The sequence below is a fragment of the Chlorella variabilis genome (assembly GCF_000147415.1).
Source record: "Chlorella variabilis unplaced genomic scaffold CHLNCscaffold_7, whole genome shotgun sequence".
Classification (NCBI taxonomy): Eukaryota; Viridiplantae; Chlorophyta; class Trebouxiophyceae; order Chlorellales; family Chlorellaceae; genus Chlorella; species Chlorella variabilis.
Window position 1 is genome coordinate 1528990 of NW_005435081.1, and position 17292 is coordinate 1546281.

The 17292-nt window shown below is 67.5% G+C and overlaps 5 protein-coding genes across 5 annotated transcripts in view; 3 read left to right on the top strand and 2 right to left on the bottom strand.

The window, feature by feature from the left end:
- Window positions 1–1311: 1311 nt before the first annotated feature.
- On the bottom strand, window positions 1312–6256 carry CHLNCDRAFT_144516 (hypothetical protein; the record flags this gene model as incomplete). Its single annotated transcript, XM_005848916.1, has 16 exons — window positions 1312–1501; window positions 1865–2071; window positions 2267–2378; window positions 2627–2690; window positions 2892–2976; window positions 3199–3283; window positions 3431–3486; window positions 3642–3718; window positions 3957–4171; window positions 4419–4488; window positions 4613–4697; window positions 4846–4894; window positions 5068–5140; window positions 5315–5437; window positions 5695–5792; window positions 6220–6256. The coding sequence occupies 16 exons, from the start codon at window positions 6254–6256 to the stop codon at window positions 1312–1314; spliced, it is 1626 nt and encodes a 541-aa protein (XP_005848978.1).
- An 873-nt stretch (window positions 6257–7129) lies between these two features.
- Window positions 7130–9445, top strand: CHLNCDRAFT_144517 (hypothetical protein; the record flags this gene model as incomplete). The annotated part of the gene is made up of 6 exons (XM_005848705.1): window positions 7130–7309; window positions 7423–7632; window positions 7811–8004; window positions 8159–8615; window positions 8876–9173; window positions 9348–9445. The coding sequence occupies 6 exons, from the start codon at window positions 7130–7132 to the stop codon at window positions 9443–9445; spliced, it is 1437 nt and encodes a 478-aa protein (XP_005848767.1).
- A 1100-nt stretch (window positions 9446–10545) lies between these two features.
- On the bottom strand, window positions 10546–11480 carry CHLNCDRAFT_144518 (hypothetical protein; the record flags this gene model as incomplete). The annotated part of the gene is made up of 5 exons (XM_005848917.1): window positions 10546–10655; window positions 10840–10866; window positions 11026–11107; window positions 11235–11270; window positions 11469–11480. 5 exons carry the CDS (start codon window positions 11478–11480, stop codon window positions 10546–10548), a joined length of 267 nt encoding a protein of 88 aa, XP_005848979.1.
- Window positions 11481–11995: 515 nt separating this feature from the next.
- Window positions 11996–14964, top strand: CHLNCDRAFT_22004 (hypothetical protein; the record flags this gene model as incomplete). Its single annotated transcript, XM_005848706.1, has 8 exons — window positions 11996–12226; window positions 12631–12786; window positions 13015–13155; window positions 13438–13606; window positions 13804–13925; window positions 14176–14243; window positions 14461–14589; window positions 14790–14964. 8 exons carry the CDS (start codon window positions 11996–11998, stop codon window positions 14962–14964), a joined length of 1191 nt encoding a protein of 396 aa, XP_005848768.1.
- A 693-nt stretch (window positions 14965–15657) lies between these two features.
- Window positions 15658–17292, top strand: part of CHLNCDRAFT_144520 (hypothetical protein) — a gene marked incomplete at both ends in the record, with an annotated part of 3574 nt that continues 1939 nt past the window's right edge. Inside the window, 5 exons of the mRNA XM_005848707.1 lie at window positions 15658–15818; window positions 15930–15976; window positions 16223–16287; window positions 16428–16534; window positions 16701–16740. Coding sequence (XP_005848769.1) covers window positions 15658–15818; window positions 15930–15976; window positions 16223–16287; window positions 16428–16534; window positions 16701–16740 — 420 coding nt within the window. The remainder of the gene's footprint in view (window positions 15819–15929; window positions 15977–16222; window positions 16288–16427; window positions 16535–16700; window positions 16741–17292) is intronic.

Consider the following 17292-nt stretch of genomic DNA (forward strand, 5'->3'; position numbering starts at 1 on the left):
ATCCCCGCCCTGCACCTGCAAGCTGGCCTGGACGCCCTGGCCTCCCCACATGACACTTCCCTCTGGCCCTCCCTGTCTTCCGCCACCCCCGCCCCTGCCCACGCACTTGCCGGCTGCTGGGCCACCCGCCAGGCCTGCATCCTGCCTCCTCCCGTGCCCACCACCACCACCGCCGCCGACTGTGGCTGCCAGGCAGACGCCGAGGACGTGTTGCCTCGCTACTTCAACACCACCCCCGCCGGCGGCGTCCCCGCCCCTGCTGCCGACATGCACCAGGCGGCGACCAGCGCCTACCTGCCGCCCGCCCGCCGCCTCGGCGCCTCACCCTCCTCCCTGGCCGGCCACGTCTATCCCACCTGGAGCATCGCCGACATCTGCTGCCGCCACCAGGCGCCCGCTGTGGAGGCACCAGCTGCCTACGTGCCGCCGCAGCGCCGCACACCCGCTGAGCAGGCAGCGGCTGCCACAGCTGGCCGCCCCGGCCGCCCCTGCACCTTCCCCTTGCTGACGGCGGGGCCGCTGCCCGAGGCGCCGGCACCCCTGCCTGCTGCTCCCCTGTTCCTGATGGCACTGCAGGGGTGAGTGCGGGGGGTGCAGTGCCAGGGTGGACTGTGCTGCAGCTGAGCTTGCCTGCCTGCTTGCCTGCTGCCAAGCCTCTGTCTCTGAGCCTCGGGAAGCGTTCAGTGGCTGATGCGCACCGCCTGCCTCCCCTCCCCCTGCTGCAGGCTGCTGCCCAAGCCCTCCAGCCCTGCTCTCTCCACTCCCGCTGAGGAGCAGGAGGCTGCTGCCGAGCCCGCGGACACCACCACTCCAGCTCCTGCCCCAGAGGCACCCGCCGCCCCTGCCACTGCTGCCGCCAAGCACCAGCGCCGCTCCTGGCCTGCGCCCCACCCGATGGCGGCAGTTGTGATGGCCCTGTGCGGCCAGCGCAAGCAGCAGCACAAGCCCTGCCGCCAGGCGTGCCACACCGTGCGTGCCCCCATGCCAGCCCACCAGCGGCAGCCCAAGACCGCCACCCGCCGCTGCCACCAGCACCAGCCCCGCCCCCGCGCCTGCTGCTAGGCGCTGCTGCTTGGATGGGCATTCCCACCCCGACCTCACTGCCGCCGCTGCGCCAAGCGGCCCTTGATTTTGTCCTGATTGGTTCCTGATTCAATGCCCTGCTGTTTCATTGTTTATTGGTTTAGATGAAATTTAAAGATTCAAAAATGCCCAAGGACGGTATGGGCAGGGTGGGGAAGATGCCAAGGAGGCTGTAGTGGGCAAGGTAAAGGCGGTCAGTGAGCCGGCAACTGGTGCTGTCACACGCTGTTACCGCACGCTGGCTGCCCGCCGCGCCGCCACTTGCGCACGGTGCAGGTCGGCCGGGCTGCTGGCGTTCAGCGCCTCCACCAGCCACTTCATCTTGGTGCGGCAGTTGGGCTTGACAAAGGCGCCCACAAAGTTGAGCAGGGGCCCCAGGTCGCAGCCGGGCAGCTCCAGGGGCCGGCGGGAGGGCTTCCTGGCAGGGCCAGCGGCGGCGGCCTGCTTGGCAGCCCGCCTCCCTCTGAGCTGCTGGGGGAGGGGCGGGGCCACCGGGTTTGCAGCCCACAGGTTCCAAAACGTGGCTCCCCTGCCTGCAGCACCAATGCACACCCCCACACACACATATGCCGTCAGCCAGTCAGCCACAGGGCCACTCAGCGGCCCCATGCTTGAACAGAGAGCCAGCTGCCGTGCCGGCGTGCTGCGGCGACATGCTGGCAGCCCACCCGCAACACCCTGCCATCATCAGGTGGCGCCCGCGCCAGCTGGTCGGCAGCAGCAGCTGTTGCAGCTGCTGGTGGTGGCTGCCACCCCCCAGGCAGCGCAGCACCTTGCCCACCCGTCATGCGCGCCCTTGCCCTGGCGCCCTGACGAGAAGAAGGGCCTGCTGCCGCAGCCGACGTTGATGTTAGTGAACAGGTTGGCCCAGGGGCCCGCCCTGTGGTGGTCGACGTTTAGGTCCAGCCCCCGCCCGGCGGTGAAGGCGTTGAGGGAGGCGCCGTAGGCGACTGACAGGTCGTGGATCCACTTGGCATTGATGGAGAACCTGCAGGGAGGGTTGGCAAGGCAGGCAGGCAGGGGATGGTGGCGGTTACGGCGCTGATTGCCAGGGTTTGGAACAGCACGGGCAGGGAAGCATGCCAGCCTGCATGCTGCGTTCACGGAGGCGGCGCCTGCTGCCCGGCGGGCGTCGGTGTGCCTCCTCGCCTCCCTGCCCCTGCGACACTTGGCTCCGCCTTACCTGGTGATGAGATTGGAGTGCCCCATCGTTACGGTGATGGGGTGGTGCCCGTTGAAGGCATCCTTGGCCCGGTCTCGCCCCCAGCGAGGCGATGTTACGTCGATCGTAACGTCTGCGGGAGGCGCCAGGCAGGAAGGGGGGTGCTTACAGTATGTGGAAAGGCAGGCAGGAGCCAGCCCGTGAGGGCCCGCATGCGACCCGCAGGCACTGCGTCGAGGCAGGGCATCCCGGCTGGCAACGCTGCGTCTGCCTGTCTCCGCTCCGCCCCCCAAGGGAGCAGTCCCCCAGGCATGTTGTGCAGCAGCGGCAGCGGCAGCCGCAGCGGCAGCCTGCTGGCAGCCGCGGCCCGCCCCATCTCACCCTGGACCGTGGAGTGATCCACAAAGAAGAGGTTGATGCCGTTGTCGCAATTGATTATATTTATCTGCGCAGGGCAGCAGGGAAAAGGGAGGGGAGGGGAGCAGGCACCCCGGCCGCCAAAGCCTCAGATTCCGCGGCAAGAGGAGCTGGAGGAGCTGGCTGCGCTACAGCAGCGGCCCCGCAACGCCTTGCGCGGCATTGCAGTGTGGAGGGTGCCGCCGGGCACAGGGTGCCAGGTCAGCCACGAGGCGGTACCGCCCAGTACCTCGCTGAAAAACAGGTTGACCCCGGACACCGCCTGGATCGCGTTGTAGCCTCGGTCGCTGAAGTGGTCGCCAAACATCGAGTGCCTGGTTCCGGGACGGCGGGCAGCAGGGGGCAGAGGACAGTCTCGGGCGGTGTGTGCGTGGCGGGTCAAGGCAAAGACGCGGCAGCTGGGGTCGAGGCAAAGATGCGACAGCTGGGAAGCGGTGCTGATCAGAGGTAATGGAGGGGCTGGCCAGCCGGGACGCGAAAGGGAAGCCCAGGACACATCAGCCAGGGGGCACCGCCAGTTTAGCTGCTCAGCTCACTTGAAGCGAATCGTCAGCTTCTCCATGCCAGCATCCTGCAGGCTGGGCTGCTCCACGTGCACCACCCCCTTCCACCACTCCCGCACTGCAAACCAGGAGGAGCCAGGACCCCCAGCGCTGTGAAGAGACCCCCCATGCATGCCCCCCCGGCGCTGTGCAACGCGCATCCCAAGCTGGCCAGGGGAACACCAGGAGGAGCAGGCAGGGAAGCAGCAGCAGCAGCACCGCATACCTGCAAAGGACATGGGCCGGTCTAGTTCCACCCAGCCCTCGCCGATGGCGGCCACCCTGCTCAGACAGGGACGGCAGGCAGGCGGGCAGGCGAGTTGGCAGCACCAGCAGCAGCATCGCGTGCGTGCATCCGCTGGTGCAGCCAAGGGCGGCGGCAGCTCCACCCTGCCAGTGCAGCCATGGCCGGCGGCGGCCCACCCTGCCCCACCCACCTGGCGGTGAAGGCGATTTGGTCCCTGGAAAGGATCCCGCTGTCCGGGCCACTGTCTGCCATGTTATCGCCATACACCTGCGCCAGCCAGCGGGGCGCACAGGGGACAGGCGCTTCAGGCAGGCAGCCACCACGGCGGCGCTGCCCGGCGAGCGGCGTAGGCGTTCGATGAGGCTGTACAGGCAGAGCGGCCGTCATGCCGGCACCCTCGACGCTTCCAGCATCCTCCCGGTTTGGTCGGCTGGGTGGCTGCCTGCCTGCTGCCCAGCCTCTCACCCAGGCCACAACGGTGCCGTCTGCCGCCGGCGGCGCCGACCTTGCCGCCGCCGCCGGCCTCGCCCCCGCCATCTCTGCTGCCCCCGCCGCCATCCGAGCCGTCCTCGGGCTCCTCCATGCCTTGGCCCGCGGCCAGCGCCGCCTGGTATGTCGGATCCTGCTTCACCCAGTCTGGCACTGGCAGGCCCTCGTCGCCGCCTGCTGCCTCGCCAGGCAACCCCGCCGCCGGCGCCTTGTCGGTGCCGCTGCTGACACCTGCGAAAAGGGGAGCACGGCGGCAAAGCGGGGAGCCATCAGAAGCCTGCCACCCACTCCAGGCACCGCAAGGTCTTGCTGTGGTGGCTGGCGCGAGAGGCGGTTGGAGGCGGGTGGCGGTCCGTTGGCTGGCGCAGCCAGCAGACCGGCAGCCACTCGCCACGTGAGCGACGTCCCCTCCCAGGTTGCTGCAGCCATTGGCGGCAGCCAGCACCCGGCCCGGCAAGGTCGGGGAGGCACGGCGCACCCGTTGTGGACTCGTCGTTCACCCAGATGCGCACCGGCTGTCCCGCTTGGAACTTGGCGGTGGAGTCGACCTGCCACGGCAGGCAGGCCGCACGTCAGGCAGACCCAGGCAGGGAAGAGGGAGGAGGGAAGCTAGCTGGAGAGGGATGCTGCGGAAGTGGCGAGCGGGTGCATGAGCCAGGGGGGAGGCCTCACCGGCAGGCGGAAGTCGCCGGGCTCCACATTGCCCGCAATGTTGGCCAGCAAGGGGCCCACCAACAGGCTGGTCTGCTTCCTGCCCCTACAGGCCGGGCGTGACAGGGGGCCGCCTCAGCAGCTGCTCGCTGAGTGGCGCGCATCCTGAAGGGGCGGCGGGCCTGGCGCAGCGGTGCAGGCAGTGGGTGGAGCTCCAGTGCATTCCATGCCACTGCAGCCAGCCAGCCCCTCACTTGAAGGTGATGAAGCCACCGGACGAGTCCCAGGAGCTCTTCACCTTGCCTGCAGGGGGCAAAAACACAGGCGGCAGGGCTTGGGGGAGGCAGAGGAGGGGCCTCAGCCAGCCCAACAGCTCCGGCAGGCCGCTCCCGCGGCGCATGCCTCTCCCGCCTTGCCCCTGCCTTGCCCTGCCCTGACAGCCTGCCGCCAGCCGGCCAGCTGCTAGCCTCGCTCACCGCTGACGTTGACCCAGGTGCCAGTAAACACGTCGCTGAGGGAGTTGGGGATATAGATGGTGGTGGCGTTTGCCTGCGGAAGCGAGCAGCTGGGGCGGTGTCTCCAGCTCAAGCGCTTTGGTGCAGGCAGCCGGGGACCTCCCCCGGCGCTGCCATAACGCTGCCAGCGCTGCCGCCCAGCCGGCGCCCAGCTGGCAGGCGGGGCGACCCTGCAGGCAGCACCCTAAACCACGCCGCCACAGCTCACCCCGTCGCCTCGCAGCACCACATTTGCCCGCTCCACCACGAGCGTGCTGTCCAGCAGGTAGGTGCCCGCAGGCAGGTAGACCACGCCGCCCTCTGGGTCGGCGTTGGCAGCAGCCACCGCCGCCTGCGTGTGCAGCGTCAGAGGCACACACACACGGCAGCCACGTGAGCCCCTTTGGCGGCATGCATGCACGGTGGCCGGACTGCGGCGGGCTGCGTCTGCAGGTGGCGCTGGCAGGCAGCTGCTGCCGTCGCGGCGGCTGGGGCGCAGGTAAATGGCGGCTGGCAGTGCTGGTGCCAGCACCGCTGCGCCCCTCACTGACGAGGAGCCCCGCTCCGCCTGCCTGCACCATCAAGCACCCCCCAGCCGCCTGCCTGTACCTGCAACGCCTGCGTGTCCCGCGCCACGCCGTCGCCCTTGGCCCCAAAGTCTTTGACGTTGAACTTGACGGGCTGGCTGGGCAGCGGCTCCTGGCCATCTGCAGCGGCAGGCAAGCCGGCCGTTCTGCTGCTCGGGCCCGAGCGAGGCAGCGGCAGCTGGGACGGGCGCAGCCATCGCCGAGAGGCGAATCGGCAGTGGCATCGTTGGCGCATGCAGCAGCGGGCTAGGGCCGAGGCTTGCCTCTGTAGCCTGCCATGCTCCAGTCGTAGCCGCGGCCAGCGGGCAGGTACAGGCTGGCCAGTGACAGCCGGCCGGTGGGAGGTGGCGCCGCCAGTGGAGCCAGCGGCGGGGCCGGGGCAGGCGGGGCAGGCGGGACAGGCACGCCGGCCACTGCGGCGGAGCCTGATTGTGCAGGAGAGGGTCGAAACAACGCGTTGGAGGGAGGGAAGCGGTGGTGGGAGACATGCGATGCGGTTGCAACGAGATGGCTTGGAGATGTGTCAGCCCGGGCGCCTCCTCCGCACCTGCCAGCAGCGTCAGAGCCCACAGTAGCGTATTCATCACCGGTTATGGACTGCTAGCGTGTTCAGCTGCTAGAGGCAACAAAACATGGCGAGCATTCGACCACTGCCGGCTGTGCAGTTGCCTGCGGCCTGTTTTATCACTCTAGAGACAGCAAAATGTAGTCGATTGCCGCTTTCAGCTGCCCAGCCGACTGCCTTCTCAGCTCCCGCCACCCTGGCGCCGCCGAGAGCAGCCCTTCAGGGAAGCGTTGCCTGGAGCCTGGAGGCGGCTGTTTTTATACAGTGCGGGCCACTTCTTACAGTGGCTTTGCGCATGCATGCTCCTCCAATCCCCCCGGCGATTAGCCAAATAACTTGGCCACCCGCCGCCGCTGGTGTCGCTGGCGCCGAGACTGCTCGATGCTGCTGTGTTCATTGCACTAGGTGCCTCGTACGTTCCCGCACCAAATGTCCTGAATTTATTTTCATTGACGTGAGTGGGTGGTGCAACAGACCCCAACGAATGCACTGTAAACAGGGCTGGTGCCGCTGCCTTGCCGTCGTGCAGCTCACCAGCGACGCATATCAGCGAATGAAGAGCGCCAACCGCGCCTTGAACACACCCATCACGACATCATCGTGTATCTGCGGTGTACCGATGCGCACTGGATGCTGCACGGGTGGTGCGGCGACAACTGTCACTGAGAACCCCAGGCGTGCCCGCTGCGCTGCGCTGCGCTTTGCCGCCGTCGCCTCTCCTGATTCAGCCCCGGCACCCGGACAGCCACCATCAGATCACGGATTGCGCTGCGGCCCAGGGCGCCTATTTTTGATCGCTGCGTGTGGATTGCACCAGCCGGCGAGGAGAGCGCGTGCAGCATTTGAACGTTTTTAACTTGCAGCACCCCTCAGCCAACCCCCAGCCATCATCATGATTGCCACCGGTCTGTTGAGCGCCTGCAGACCAGCGCTGCGCAGCCAGCGCGCCACCAGCTCCCGCAGGGCGCCCCAGCGTCCTGCTGCCTCTCGGGCCGCCCGGCGCTCCGCCGTCTGCTTCGTCGGCCAGGAACTGGATCATAAGAAGCAGACGGCCAGCGCCGACACCATTCTTGTCACGTTTACGCTGCAGCGGCAGGCAAGCCCTAGCGCCACATCGCCGCCGCCGCTGCCCACCGCCACTCATTCTCCACTCAGCGGCTGAGGCCCCTTACGCCCTTCCTGCAGGTTCCCTATGGCCAGCAGCTGGTGGTGGTGGGCGACAAGCCGGAGCTGGGCAGCTGGGACATCAGCGCCGCGGTGCAGATGAGCTGGAACGAGGGCAACGTGTGGCGCTGCACCGTGGAGCTGCCCGCGGGTGGCAGCCTGGAGTACAAGTTTGTGCAGCAGATCCCGGGCTGCTGGCCGGTGTGGGAGTCTTGCATGAACCGCACCCAGGTGGGTCCATGAAGCCGAGAGGGCAGGTCCTGCACCGCTCGCTGCCCCCATGCTGCTGCGGGTCAGCCACGCCAGCCAGCGTCACCTCTGTTGTTGACGCTGGCGGTTGTGCCCGACCCTTGCTGACTCCGCTCAGCCGCCCGCCTGCGTCTGCTGCCCCACCTTCCCGTGCACCCAGTCGATCGACCCCACCACCGCCGACCTGTCCTGCGTATGGAACGCCCCGCTGGCAACCACATGGCCCGCGCTGCGCGGGGAGGACCCCGCTCCCGCCGACGAGCCCGCCTCTGCTCCTGGCACCCCTGCCGCTGCTGCTGCTGCTGCCCCGGCCGAGGTGGAGGAGCAGGAGGAGCAGGCCGCCCCCGCCTTCAAGTGAGCCTGGAGCCCCAGCTGGCTGGCGGGGTTGGCTGGAGCGGCCCTGCATGGCTCCGGTTTTAGCTCCGCGGCATGTCTTTTGCTTTGTCCGCGCCTGCCCGACGCCTGACCCTCTGTGCAAATTGCTTGCTGATGCGCCACCACCCTGCAGGCCTGCCGAGGCCTTCTCTCAGATTGCCGATGCGGTGAAGAAGGGCGCCGCCGCTGCTGCCGGGAAGATGCAGCAGCCGGACAAGAAGCAATCGCGGGTGGAGGAGGCAGAGGCGGCGCCTCTGGCACCCAACAAGGCCGCAGTGATCGCCCCCGCTGCGCCTGTCGCCAAGCCCGCCGCCAAGCCCAAGCCCGCCGCTGCTGCCAAGGCTGCGGCGACCGCAAAGGCAACCGTGGCTCCTGCTAAGAAGAAGAAGGAGGCTGCAGCGGCGGTGCCGGCAGCTGAGGTGGAGCCTGAGACGGTTGCCGCTGCCGAGCTGGCGCCCGCGGCTGTAGAGGTGGCTCCCACCGCAGCGCAGCCTGTGGAGATGGAGGTGGTGATGGATCAGGTGCCCGCCGCCGTGGAGAAGCCAGCGGATGGCAAGGTGGCGGCGGCCGGCTCCAGCAGCACCCTCAGGGTGAGTACCAGGGCCAGCAGCAGCAGCTGGGAGCACTAGAGCTGGCAGCAGCGCTGCTGGGTGGAGCCCTGAATGTGCTGCCCTGTGTGCATGCTGTCGCTGCGCTCAGCAGGCTCCTTGCCGCTCCCGCCTATTGCTTGCTGGCGCACCCTGGCCTCGCACCAGCAGCCCAACCTCCCCGCCTCCTCCATACCCTCCCAACGCTCCTTCAAGGCTCGACTCCTCCCTGCCTTCCCATGCCTGCCTTCCCATGCCTGCAGTCCCTCGGCACCATGGCCGGCACGGTGGCGATGGGCGTGGCCGCCACCGCCATGTTCTCTGCTCTGGCCATCGACGTCACCGATGCCGCGCTGCTGGGCGGCGTGATGATCGGCGGCTATGCCGCCATGAGCACCCCGAGCTCCAGCGGCGGCAGCAGCAGCCGCAAGGCCAAGGCCGCCGCCAAGGCTGCCGGCGCCGCCGGCGACGAAGTGGACGGCGCGGCTGAGGAGGGCGCTGCTGCTGGTGCCGAGGAGCAGGAGCCGCGTGCCACCATTGGCAGCAAGGCCTCCGCCCCGGGTGCGCCCGCAGCCTGTGCTTGCACGCGCACGGCTGGTCAGGGCTGCCCAGCCCTTGTGCAGTATCACTAGCAGAGCGAACTCTGCGTTGCCCATGTCTCATGCCTGGCAAGCCCTGCCTCGTTCATGCCCGGCGCCTCACCGTGCATGCACGCTCCCTGGTGACGATGTGCAGGCGTCATCCTGGCGGCCAGCGTGCTGAGCGCCCTGGATGCCGGCAAGAAGATCCTGGACTCCCCCAGCAGCTCTGCCAGCGACGAGGACAGCGAGTGAGCTCAGGGCCTTGTTCCCGGTGGCCCCTGCGGCCTCCACCCAGCGAACTGAACACCTCCCAATCAGCTAGCTACCCAGCGTTCCGAATCAACCCCTCCCCGGCACATGCCCCAGCGCCCTGCCTGCTGCCGGCATGCATCTCTTGGTGGCCAGGCCGCCCCTTCAGTGCACCCGTCTATGTAGAAATTGTGTATGCAGCAGCCGGGCTGCCTGCCTGCCCCCTGGTCACCTGCCCTATTGAGTGAGTGCCGCTGCTGTCTGTGTGTCCCCACGCCTCCCTCCTTCATCGGCCATAGCTCTATGCTCCCTGCTTTCCGGCTGTTGGCAGCTAGCCTCCTGCCACTGGCTTATTTCTACTGTTTGTCGTTCATGTGCTTACGAATAGCTTGCCGTCTCCCTGTTTTTCGTGCTGGCATCGCTTGCCTATTTGCGCCACCTGTGCCCGCTGACCTCCCTGCTCCCCCACTTTCTAGCCTCACGGTCTGCTTGTGGCCTCTCAGCCGCCTGGCAACCCTGACCTAGCTAGCGCTCCCACTTAGTTAGCCGCAAACACCAGGCTAGTGACCTCCCCGGCGCATCGCTGAGCACTTCTGCTGGCCCATCGGTCGGCCCCCTAGATCGCTTGCGTAGACCCATCCCACCACTAGTAATTGCACTGCGTACTGTTGCCTCAAGTGTAAACGCATACCTTGTGAGAAGGATGGATGCAGGCCCGCAGGGTGCCCCTCGCTGCGGTGCACACACACGGCAGCTCCGCTCCTGGGTGTTCCATCCGGGGTGCATGCACAAGCATGCGGCTCTGCCAGCATGTTCTCAGCTGCTGCCCCGCCCCCTGGCCGGTCGGCGGCAGCAGCAGCGAGCGTCTCGCACTCCTGGTTGTGCCCGCCCTCCTTCCAGTGCCGTACCCGGGAATCGCCCCCGCCGCTCAAAAGATGCGCTGCTTTACACCAGCCTCAAGTCCAAAAAAGCTGGTTTCACTGGTAGCGCATGGCTGGAAGCCGCTTGCAACTGGAACTCGATGCCGGCGCTCTCTCATGGCTCTCTACAGGGCCGCTCGCTGGGCGCTCTTCGCTGGGCAGGTGGGGAGGCTGTGCGGCCGCCTAGGCGCCATACTTGGCCTTCAGGGACTGCACCAGGTCGATGTATGCCTGCATCGCCTCCTCCTTGCTCTTCCCCTTCTCCTTGTCCCACGCATCCCACTTGGCCTTCCCTGCAACGGTGGCAGCGGCGGCGGGAGAGGCCAGATGGGCACTGGGTTGGGCTGGGGCTTGGGTACGCTTGCAATGAGGGGGCGCATGCATCACGATACTGCTGTGCTGGCGAGAGAAGCAGCAGCTGGCAAGGGTCAGCAGCAGCGTGTCGGCAGCAACGGTGCAGCGGCCTGCTGGTATCACCCTTGGGCTCAAAGATGCCTGGCCGGCCTGCAGGAGCAACCACGGGGGAGGCAAGCCAGGCAGCCAATCAGCCCATAGGTTTGCAGGCTCCTGAATGCATGCGGCACACTTGGATGAGGACGGGTTGAGGAGAGCTCGGCAGGCTGACGACTGCATCACCCCAAACCCCACCCTCTCCCCGCGTACTTGTGGTGTTGTCCCCGACGGTGGCCTGCTTGAAAAGGCCGTACAGCGACAGCTTGTCGTCGTTGCTGGTGTTGTCTGGCAACTGCAGGGAATGGTGGTGGTGGCGGCAGGCCCAAGGTCAGACAGAAGCTCCAGGCGGCGCTCGGCAAGGCGGATTGGAGGCGCATAGCTGAGCAGCGACTGCAGCTGTCGGCGCCTGGCCCTCTTACCGCCTTGGCCTCCTCGGCGGCTTTGTCAAAGTCCTCCTGCAGGGGAGGCAGCAGCGACAACGGCAGCGGTCCGATCGAATGGGGCCGATAGTGCAGCCTCTGCCGCAGGCGGGCGGCCGGCGGTGGCACGACATCAGCAGCCCTCCATCGACGAATCGGTGGCCACCAGGCATCTGTGCGGCGTTCAGCGGTGCGTGTGCAGGCCACTGGGCAGGACGCAGAGGTGGTGCGCACCTTCAAGCCCATGCTGAGCGATGTCGTTGGCAGAGGAGGGCTGCGGGATCTGCAGGGTTGCCAGGACCAATGCACAAGCGCACCATGCGGCCTCTGGCGTTGAACACAGCGCAGCAGACGGAGCACAGCAGCCTCCTCTCTTGGCCCTCTTGAACAGCCGCTGCCTTTACAGACGAGTGTGGTTGGATCCTGCACACCGGTGATCATTGGCCGACACCCCACAGCAATCACCAAACTCCCGGCCCGCCAACAGAACAGGAAGGCTTCCGGCGCGGGCCCTGGCCCCCCCGGGAAGCATGCTGGCCCGGTGCTGCGCCTTGGCGCTGCGGGGCGCGGGCCCCACGGCCGCCGCAGCTGCCGCCACCGCCGCCCGCGTGCTCGCCAGCCGGGCGGCCGCCGCCGCTTCCGCCCACTCAGCTTCCGCCGCCACCCAGGCCGCGCCCGCCGGCGGCAGCAGGGCCAGCAGCAAAGGCAGCGGCAGCGCCCTTCCAGGCAGCTCTTCCGGCGCAGGCCCTGCAGAGGAACGCATGGACTTCCCCGGCGGCTCCGTACCCTTCACCCCCACCCTCACGTTTGTGGGCGGCACCTTCTCGCCCCGTGCCCCGCTGCCCTGCTACCGCACCATCGACGCGGCGGGGCACGCGGTGGGGGAGGCGGACGTGCCGCACGTGCTGGGGCAGGACACTGCGGTACGCATGTACCAAACCATGGTCAAGCTGCAAACCGTGGACACCATCTTTTACGAGGCCCAGCGCCAGGTGGGCCCGGCGGCCCGCCAGCAGCTGCCAGCAGCTGCCGGCAGGCCGTCAGGCGCTTGCTGGCCGCTTCGCTGGCCGCCTGGCGTGCGGCTCGGGTGGCGGCTCTGGCGTGCGGCTCGGGTGCCAGCCCGCTGACGGCGCCTGCTGCACTGGCGGCAGCGGCAGCTTGCGGCCGGGGTGGTGTGTGTGGCTGGGCGCTGTGGGAGCCTGTGTCGGGCGGGAGGCTGGGCACAGGTTGCTGCTTGCCCGCTTGCCTGTGCTGCGACGCTGCCCTGCACCCCGACCACACCACCCTCCTTGCCCCAGCGCCGTCCCCGCTGCCATACTCCTTCCCTGCTGCCATAGGCCATAAACCGTCCCTGCTTTGCTGCCCCGCGCTCCCTCCCTCCCTCCCCTCCCCGCAGGGCCGCTTCTCCTTCTACATGACCAGCAGCGGGGAGGAGGCAACGGCCATCGGCTCAGCGGCGGCGCTGACCAACGACGACGTGGTGTTCAGCCAGTACCGCGAGCAGGGCGTGATACTGTACCGCGGATTCTCGGTCCAGGACATGGCCCACCAGGTAGGTGGGGAGCTGCCGTGGCGGGGGCTCCCTCTCGAGCCGGGGGCCGGGCTGGAAAGAAGCGGCCACCGCTGGGTGGCAGAGGCCAAGACCCGTCCTCGCCGCCCCCAAGCCGCACCCCTCCCGCTGCCTCGTGCCACCCTGACCGGCACCTCCCCTTGGCTGACAGACACTTTACTCCCCTGCCCCGCCCGCGTCCCGCCCTGCCTGGCGGTTCCTTCCCCGCAGTGCTTTGGCAACATGCACGAGCAGGGGCGGGGCCGGCAGATGCCCATCCACTACGGCAGCAAGGCGCTCAACTTCCACACCATCTCCTCCACCCTCGCCACCCAGCTGCCGCACGCGGTGGGCGCCGCGTACGCGCTCAGGGTGAGGCAGGCGGGGCTGGGTGAAAGGAAAGGCAGAGTGTGTGTGCGGTTGGAGGCGGGGGCGAGGTGGGGGGGTTGAGGATCTGTGTGTGCATGCGTGGTGTGGTGCGCGCTGTATGCGCGCTGGAGGCGGAGCATTGCAGCCCTGGGGAGGAGGCAGGGACCCGCCCAGCCGCTCACGCACCGCACCCACGCTCACCCACCCACCCACTCCTCGCCGCTTGCTCACCCACCCACGCTCACCATGACACCCACCCGCCCCCTGCCGCGCTCACCCCCGCAGCTGGACAAGAAGCAGGCGTGCTCGGTGGCATACTTTGGGGAGGGGGCGGCCTCGGAGGGCGACTTCCACGCCGCCATGAACTTCGCCGCCACGCTGGGGGCGCCCGTCGTCTTCATCTGCCGCAACAACGGCTGGGCCATCAGCACACCCGCCACAGACCAGTACCGGGGTGCGCGGGAGGGGTCTGGCGGGGTGCGCGTGCGTGTGTGTGTGTGCGCGCGCGCGCTTGTGTGTGTGGTGGTGGTGGGAGTCGTGTATGTGGGTCGGCGCTCGATATGTGGTTGTGGCGGCGGGTGTGTGGGGCCGGCGCCATCAAGCACAGCACCAGCCTGAGCCACTCCCGCCTCTCACGCCTGCCTTCCGCAGGCGACGGCATCGCGGGGCGCGGCCCCGGCTACGGGATGGCGGCACTGCGGGTGGACGGCGGGGATGCGCGGGCGGTGTTCAATGCCACGGCAGAGGCGAGGCGCATCGCGATAGAGGAGCACGTGAGCCTAAGCGCCCTGCGGCGCCCTGCAGCGCCGCTGGCCCGTCCCGGCTGCCACCGCTTGTACTGGCGGGCGGCGCCTGCCCGCCGGCTCCTGCATCAGCGGCGCTGGGCCGCCACGCCTGCTGCGTGTGCACCACTGGCGCCGTGCGGGCCAGCCCCACGTGTCCGCCGTGCGCCGGCTCTCGACCGCGCGGCCCGCCCGTGCATCCCTCACCCTTCCCTGCCTGCTCCCGCTCCCGCCCCTGCAGGTGCCGGTGCTGGTGGAGGCGATGAGCTACCGAAGCGGCCACCACTCCACCTCAGACGACAGCTCCAGGTGCGTGTACGGTGGGGCGTGCTGGGCCAGGCCTGGCAGCGCAGGGTCAGGCCAGGCGGGCCGCCGAGAGCCAGCCTGGTGTGGGTGGGTGGCGCTGAGCGCCGGCTGCTCCGCGCCGCACAAAAGTCTGCCTGCCAAGGCTCCTCTCCTCTCCTTTGCGTGCCTGCCCCATATCCCCACATGCGCGGCCCACATGCGCGGCCCACATGCGCGGCAGGTACCGCGCAGCGGAGGAGATGCGGCAGTGGCGGGCGCGAGACCCCGTCACCCGCTTCCAGCGCTGGCTGATCGACCAGGGGTGGTGGGACGATGCCCAGGACACGGCGGCGCGGCAGGAGGCGCGCAGGTGCGGCGGCGGGGCGCCGGAGCGGGCTGGTGCCGGGCTGCTGGCGCCGCAAACCCCGGCTCCCGCCCTGCTGCCGCTCCTGGCTGTGGGCGCCGCAGCACGCACGCCGCGCATGCCGCGCTGTGCTCCCCTCGCCAAGGACCCCTGAGCGATGCTGCCCGCACCCCATGCTGTGCCCGGCTGCTGGCGCTGCCACGCAGGGAAGTGATCCAGGCGCTGGAGACAGCACAGAAGGCGCCCAAGCCGCCGCTGTCGGCCATGTTTAGCGACGTGTATGCGGAGATGCCGTGGCACCTGGCCAGGCAGCAGGCGGAGGTGTTTGCCCACGTGACGGCCCACCCAGACGCCTGCCCTGCAGACATCCCTGTAAAGTAGCGGGCCGCGGCGGCGGCGCACGCGGCGGCGTGCGGGCGGGACCGTCTCGCTAATGCCTGCCAAATTGGAGCTCCCAGCGTGAGCTGAGGACTTGTTTTGCATTTGATTTAATCATGAATGAATGTCTTTGTTCGAATTGAAGCTTGTGCACTGGGCTGTGAGCACAGCAAGAGAAGCCGCATGCCGGACGGAGCCTTGCAACGCCGCCGATCAGCCACAGGGCGGCATTCTGCACCCTGGGCTTAGTTATGTGGGGTTCAGGTATGATTGCGTTCACCATCCAAGATCGTCTCATTGCACAATGCGAGGGTCCCTGGGCATCCCTTTGGAGGTCTCCTCTTACGCAAGGATTTGGCAGTAGCTCCACCCGTCGCCTTTGCCAACGCTGGCGGTATTTTTTTCTGTCGCGGTATTTTTTGCAGGCTCTCTATTGAACAGCAGCATTATGCATGTAGTGTGAGAGACTGTTGGAGTTCTGCGCCAGGGCGTGGCATTGCACTGCGCGGCCTTTTTGCGGCATCGGTCTCAGACCTCCGATGGAGTTGTGGGTTAGCAAGGCCTCGGGCAGCGTTGTTGTGCAGGTGCACCAGCGCCTAATTGATTGAGACGAAGAGGCGCCCCCGCCTGCCCGGCCGCCACCAGGCCGCCGCCGCCGCCGCCGCTGTCGACCAGGCCCCGCAGCAGTTAGGCACCATGGCGTCATACGATATGGCCACCCTGCCCATCGAGGACTTCCTCAACTACTCGCCCAGCCTGGCGCTTGCCATCATCGCCATGACACTTTTCTTCCTGGGAGGAGTGGCGATTGCGTGCAAGACGTGGCGGCGGCCATACCGCTTCATGCACACGATGACGTGGGTGCTGCTGCGCTGCCGCCAGGCGGGCTGTTGACCACACGCATGAGCCTGCTGGCACCATGCTGACTCAGGAACTGAAACTAACACCCCGCACCCGCCTGCCTGCAGCGCTGTCGCGTGCTTTGAGTCGGCTGGATACGCTTGCCTTGTGTACGGTGCGCCTCGTGCCAGGTGGCAGCAGCTGGGCGGCGGCAGTTGCGCATGTGACACCTCACGTCTGCTCCTGCATGCCTGCCACCGTGTTCTGACTTGCACCCGTGGCCACATGTGCTGCAGCGACCGAAATGTCTGGAAAGGGCAACGTCTTCCCAGCCTGTGAGTCTGTCCGGACACTCTTGTTCAGTCGAGCCACACCAGCAGCGCGGAACCGATATCAAGCCAGCCCCGCCGCCTTTCTGCAGTTGTGATCATGCAAGTGTTTGTCATCATGGCCCCCAACATCATCCAAGCCACCCTCTACTTGATGGTGAGCTGGCCGGCGGCAGCGGCGGGAGCGGCGCCTGCCCAGGCATGGTTTGACACCGTTGTGGCCCTCCCGCCACTGGCCATCGCCGCCTCTACCAACATGACAACTTTGTTTTTGTCCTGCCCTGGCCGTGTAATAAGGTCGGCATCGTGCTCAAGTTCTCTCCAGACCTCACCGCGGGCCGGCGCATGCTCCAGCGCTGGCTCATCACCACCCTCTTCTGCACCTCTGACGTGCTGGGCATCACGTGGGTGCCCCGCTGCTTGCTGGGGTGCTGTTCCTGTGCTGCTGTGCTGCCTGCTTCATCACTGGCAGCAATTGCGACGGCCACGCCACCGCGGCTGCTGCCCCGTGCTGCCAAGCTTGTCTTCTCAAGCCACCTCCTGCCTGCAACACCCTTGTCGCCTGTGCAGAATCCAGGCCATCGGCATCTCCATCTGGGCATCCTCACAGGTGGGCTGTCGGCAGGGGCTGCACATGTTTGGGAGGGTGGTGACGGTCCAGCGCACCGCTATCTCAAATGGACCCATGCATGCCCAGCAGCTCTCGGCTGACCTTCAAGGCCTGCTTGCTTGTGCTTGTGTGGGCTTAAAGTCTGGTAAAGCAAGAACTAGCTTGCAACATAGACTCCCCGCCGAAACGGGACGGGAACCGGGCGAAAGCAGAGAAAGCAATAAAACAGGGGTGGAGCAAGGCGACATGCAACGCAAGCAGCTGACAGGGCACGCATCGAAACGTGTGTATGACTGGCAAAGTGGCATGGCGCATTGGGGAGAAACGCAACGGTACGGGAGCATGGGCTGGCCAAACGGCAGTGCGGAACGCTAGGTCACTAGAAAAGCAGGGAAAGGCGCACTATGTATGCAATGAGGGCAGCCCCGGCTCGGGGCCGTTGAGAAAGCAGTGGGCGGGAGGGGGGAGGCCCCGGTGTGGGCGGGCCCCATCGAGGGGGGATGGGGCGCGCAAGCGGCCAGATGGGGCGGGGCGCGGGCGGCAGTGGAGTCC